This window comes from Cnephaeus nilssonii (assembly GCF_951640355.1).
Source record: "Cnephaeus nilssonii genome assembly, chromosome: 13".
In the NCBI taxonomy this organism is placed as follows: domain Eukaryota; kingdom Metazoa; phylum Chordata; class Mammalia; order Chiroptera; family Vespertilionidae; genus Cnephaeus; species Cnephaeus nilssonii.
Window position 1 is genome coordinate 20,436,816 of NC_137084.1, and position 6,000 is coordinate 20,442,815.

The 6,000-nt window shown below is 40.5% G+C and overlaps 1 protein-coding gene across 1 annotated transcript in view; it reads right to left on the reverse strand.

The window, feature by feature from the left end:
* Positions 1–5,730, reverse strand: part of PATL1 (PAT1 homolog 1, processing body mRNA decay factor) — a 33,667-nt gene extending 27,937 nt beyond the window's left edge. The window contains exons 1-2 of the mRNA XM_079787213.1: positions 5,415–5,730; positions 3,373–3,484 (exon numbers count right to left, since the gene is read on the reverse strand). Of these exons, the coding sequence (XP_079643339.1) occupies positions 3,373–3,484; positions 5,415–5,429 (127 nt within the window). The 5' untranslated portion in view covers positions 5,430–5,730. The remainder of the gene's footprint in view (positions 1–3,372; positions 3,485–5,414) is intronic.
* Positions 5,731–6,000: the final 270 nt, after the last annotated feature.

The following is a 6,000-nucleotide window of genomic DNA, read 5'->3' on the forward strand; positions in this document are numbered from 1 at the left end:
CTGCAACCGAGGTGCGGCTCTTGACTGAAATCGAACCCAGGACTTTTCAGTCTGAGGGCCAATGCTCTATCCACTGATCCACACCAGCTAGGGCCTTAATAACTACATTTTAAAACACACTGATTAAATAGCCATAGTTTGTGAATAGCCATATTCATGACTGTTGTGAATTGCTGCTTTTTTAAACATGCAAGCAAAGGAATCTATGCCATAAATACCATCATCATCATTTCAGGTGTTACTTGGTTTTGTGAAAAATCATCTGAAGCAATGTCAGAGATGGAATGTCCTTATCCTTATTATAAGAGAGTAGCTATTTCACCCTATACCTTTTTCAAATGACCTAAACATAGTTACTTAGATATACCAATATTGGACCTCAATCCCCATTGGTAAAAATGATAAACAGTAGGCAAAAGAAAAACAGAGAAATAAAGGGAAAGAGAGCTGTTTTTCTTTAACTCATTAACCTATACCCTCATGTGTGTTAGTAAATTCCTCATTGCTCCCATAAACTTATACTTGTAATAATTCCCCTTAAGTCTGTCTCAGGGATATTTTAAAATAAAAACAAAATGATAAGGAAGCAGAGGTGATTTAACTTTAAGGCAATCTCAATCCCTAAAGATTATAGTAGTTATCAATAAAAGTAGGAAGGATGGGGGACAGGAGATTCCCAAAGATTGCTTTAACTGCTAGTTTAAACTAATTCCATTTATGGTTACTTAACCTCTCTGTCACTTTCCTCTCTCATTTGTTAAAATGAATATAATAATAGCACCTACCTCACACAGTGAGGATTATATGTAAAACATTTATAATGGTGCCTAGTACATATTAAACATCTTCTAAGTGTTAAGCATTTATTTTTAGAGATTGAGTTGAGATTACTGTGGTACATTTATTGCTCTAAGACAGTGGTCGTCAAACTGCGGCTCGCGAGCCACATGCGGCTCTTTGGCCTCTTGAGTGTGGCTCTTCCACAAAATACCACGTGCGGGCATGCACGTACAGTGCAATTGAAACTTCGTGGCCCATGCGCAGAAGTCGGTTTTCGGTTCTCAAAAGAAATTTCAATCGTCGTACTGTTGATATTTGGCTCTGTTGACTAATGAGTTTGCCGACCACTGCTCTAAGATAATGCAAACATTTTTCCATGAGGAAGACAGAGACTAGTTTCTTAAGGAAAGGTGACATGAGAGCATTTGTAGTCAGCGACTTAAAATTAACTACTGTACTAACAGGTTTCATTCAAGACACTCCTTGAATTAGAAACCATCACACCAAAACATATGTCAAAGGTCTGACATTTTATCTCCTGGTTTAAATTCTCTACACCAGCTGTGTATCTTCTTGTAGAGATGTAGTAAGCAAGTCACAGGTGGACTTAGAAAGCAATTTCCCTTTTAGAAACCTTTATAGTATTTAGATCAAGATGTTATGAGAAATTAAGAATTTAATTTTACAATTCAAGTATATTATACTCAATAGAAAGGGCTTGTGTTTTGAAATTTTTTCTCCATTATAAACCTTGTTAATAATCAAGAAATCCTTATTAATCACCCCTTATGCCTGAGGGTACGAAGTGGGCTAATCAAATGCTATTTCATTTCCCTGCCTTTGTTTTTTACTACCTATTCTTTTCGGTGTAACCCCAGGACTTTTCTTTCTTTCTATCATATAAAATACAGTTCTGAAACTCTAGCATCCTTTTAAGGCAATATTTTCCCCCATCTTGTGAGGAACTCAGAAACTCAGAAAACTGTCCACAGCACTCTGGAAGTCAATGAGAAGGCAAGACTATTCCTCATCTGTTCAGGTTCAAAACTGAGTACATATTATTATGCTGCCTCATCTTAATATAATATCTATAAACCAACTCCATCAACTTCATTTTAATACTGAGAAATTTGCTTAAAAATGATGATTCAGTACAATTAAGATACGAAGTTATAGAAACAAGCATACAATGTTTGTAGCTTCTATTATATTCTATATGTTATTAGTAAATTAACTTCCAAATATAATTTGCAATTCAAATAATTCCCTGCTTTTGTAATTCTATTCTATTGCTTTTGCCTGTGATCTCCATGGAGAGAGAACAGCATCTTAGATTATGTCATCCTCTTGGATGATCTCATGTCCTAAACTATGGCTATAATCCAAAAGGTCTTTGGTTCCCTTCTATAATGAGTCTCTCCTTCTACCTTAAACACTTCTTTTGCTGTTCCTAGTAGTGGCAGTTTGAGCTCTCTACTGATTTTTGTAAACCCTGGTTGATAATAGTATTTTCTTTCATTTTTGCCAATTCATTCTACTCAGTCTAAGCTTTAATAAATTTAAGCTGTTTAGGTCACTGTAACACCAATAACCATTATAACCTCTTTTTTTGTTAAGAGGTTATAATTGAATATAAGACCTCTTTTTTTGTTATTTATATTCAACATCTTGGGATTACCCATTACAGTTAAATTTCCTCTTCTTATTACTTAACTTTGAATATTTGTTGCATAGACAGAGTGCTTGATACCAAAGAAATCATAAGTATTTACACATCCCAGAAAAAACAGTTGTTGCCATTTTCAGTATCAATAGAGCAAAAATATTTCCACCAAGCCTTACCTCTTCATTTTTTTAAACATTCAGTTTAATTTTAACTTATTAATGTAACTTGTCCTAGGATCTCTAATTCTCAAACTTTACCATATAAGCTTGCTCTCTAAATTCCCCATCTCAGTTACCACAGCTCTGTGGCCTCTAAGAATAGGTTGGCTTTTAAACTTTTTATAACCTTTTCCAACTCCTAGAATATTTATCTATATCCAAGGATGGGAAAATTTCATCTTATTTCTAACTTATGAAGACTTTCTATCACCAATATTCTTTGAATAAAGGGATTTTTATTTTATTGAAGATACTATTAAGACAATAGCAGGGTCATGTAATATATAATACTGATCAACTGAATTTTAAAACCATACATATCCAAATCTGAGTTTTCTCCTAGTTCAACTAATTTTCCTTAAGTTACATGCTCCACAAATAAATTTCCCTTTCCTAGGATTATTTTAAACTTTTGGAAAAATATCTATTTCTCTAACCACTTGAATTCCTTATAGTGTCAGAGCAAAAGATCATATAGCTGGTAGGAATAGAGCTTACAGAACACCTGGTTTTATAAGTGAGGCAAAAAGAGGTCCAGAGGAGAAGGGTAGATGCTTCTAGTCAAGCCTAGACTATTCTAAGACCAAGAATGGGATATTTTGCTAAATTGGTGACTGAAGTTACTCCTACTAAGACAAAGCACTTATAAAAGAGAACATTTGAAACTGTCAGGAGACCAAGGTGATATAAGAGAAAGATATCACTTACCAACTGCACCTGACCCAAATGTATCATCATTGAATTGATCAATTTCTTCATCTTCCTCTCCCAGGCCTTGAAATGCATCCTCATCTTCATCCAGAGGACAATCCTCCAAAGACTAAAAAGAGAAAAGAGATTTAGCTATTCATGAAGTTCACAACCACATTGTAAAATGTTCTAAAAATGTTCATCTTACTTTCCCAATCAGCGTAATATCTTCATTATGACTTTTTGTAAAGATGGCATTTTTTCTACCCCTCAATTTCCCCAACATTGGAAAATTTCTGTATCTTCTTTTCTTTCAGTTTCTCTTTCCCATTCCTTATTTCATTTAACCTTTCCCTGCAAACATTCCATTTCTCTATCAGGAATCTAATAAGAGCATTTCCTCATGGTCTGCCAACTTCCTTTACATCACTGGTTAGAATAATAATGACAAATTAAATGAACCCTTTATTTTGAGTTTTAGTGTACTGTTCAACAAAATTTTCACCTTCCTCATATTCATGTCATCTTTTCAACTATTTTATTATTCTTTTAAAGCTTTCTCTTCATTTTTGATCTTTCCCCTTTTCTGTTTCCTATTGGCCCAAACTCTGGTGATAAAACAGAAAGCTAAAATTTTCAACCACAATTAAGTAAATTCTCAAAAAGCTGTGATATGGCAAGTTCAAGTTCTGACTCCACTCTTACAAGTGGTGTTAACTTGGGCAAATCATTTTTTAAAATTAATTCATTAAGTACCTCTTGAGCACCTATTGTGCCACAGGCTTTGTTAGGCTCTAAGTCTCAGTCTCCTAAGAGATAATAGAGGAGCAATACCACCTACCTCATAGTTACGAGGATTAAATGAGGAAGAGATTTAGTCAAACACTGAGGGTTGCTGAACAATGCTAGATATCACCATAACAACTTAGGTAGGTTTATTGTAAACATTTCCTCCTTACACTTTAGTTTTTAACTTATTTTCTAAGTTTTCTCTTCTTTTGGCAACTGCCTACCACTTATCACCTCCCTCCATGTTTTCATACAGTTAGTTTGGTTTTAAACCATTTCCTATCAAGTATCAAGTGTGTCCACAATTTTCAAAGACTCTGAATCGGAAGGCAGGGTTGTGTTATACCTTGCCTGGCTACCTCCTAGTTTAGACTGTTCCCAAAGGTACGGTTAAGCCAAAGGGCCATTTCACCCATCTTAGCCCTCACAAACGTACACAAAAGCAGGTATGCAATTGCTTCCACCTTAAAGGCAACATCCAGCAGCACTCCTCCCAAATCACAAAGATCTACTTAACCAAATCACTATTTTTTTTTTTAAATTGGAAAGGCTTTTAGGGATTATGCAGACAAGCCCCTTTCTTTATTCTACAAACCTGGAGACTTTATGGTCAGAGATTAGAAGTCGCTCAAGGTCATACAGTGCATTAGCGACAAGCTCAGGACTCTCGACTATTGCTACATTACCGGGACCGTCACCAAACCCACGTCTCCCTCCACTCGCCCAAAAGGAACTTCTGCTGGACACGCCCCCTCCCAACTCCCAGGCCTCTTTAGTCCACAGTCTACGGACCCAGTCAAAGGGCAAGCCCAGGCCCCATGGACCCGGTGGTTTCCTGTGTGTATAGGTGTGTGTAACTGGACGAAGAGTGGTTCCTGATCCAGGGCGGGAAACGTGTCTCTGGGCTTTCCCAGGTGACTCTTCCTCTAGAAGAGCCACCGGATGGATGCAACGCCTCCCCTCCGCGGCTCCTCCCGGGTTGGGGCTGGCAGGTGGTCCGGCTCAGGCACTTAACGGGCCCTCCCCACCTCAAAACCGAGGCCAACTCTACCCAGCGACAACTAATAGGGCAGTCCCGTCCCCCGAAGCCAGCTCACACAGCTCTAGGATGAAACCCACGACCCCAGGTGCGAGGCGCTCCTCTGAGTCCCGGGGGTCCCACCGCCCGACGCCCACCCGTCCTCCGAAGCGCGGGACAGAAGCTCAGGGGATAAGAGAGGAAAAGGGGAACGGGAGGGAGGGAGGGGTCACTTCCGGTCGCCACAGCTCACCTCGTAGCGGAACATTCTTGGGGAGGGGGAGGGAGCGGGGAGGGGAATGGGGAAGGGAGGGAAAAAGAGTTGACTCCCCCGGGCTCCTCCGCGCGCGGGTCCTCCACCGGCTCGCGACCCCCGGCCGCCGCCGTACGCCGGAGCGTGCGTGGGGACGTGCGCAGGCGCGCCTGAGGGAGGGCGGCCACTCCGCTCCGCACCCGGCGGCGGCGTCTGCGCGGGGACAGATTTGGCGTCCGGTTTCCTACACTCAGCGGCGGGAAGGAGGGCCCGTGGTGTGAGATTGCGCACGCGCAGCCGGTCGGGGGGCTTCCTCGCCTTCCGACTTGCAGCTCCGCCCCGGTTTCTCTGCGCCCGCCCCAACGCTCAGGTCAGAGTCACGAGTTTTCCGTCACCGTTGGGGCGGAGAAAACCCTTGTGATTGTCACAGGATATGGCTTTGAAGAGTTCCAGGCTTAGTCTAAACTGGAAGAAAGGGAGATTCCTGGGCTCTTTTTTTTCTAACGCCCAACACAGTCTTTGGGCTGCTCGGCGGTCCTCAAATTATATGCTACCCGCCAAGTGGAGGGGGAAAAAAAAAATGGAA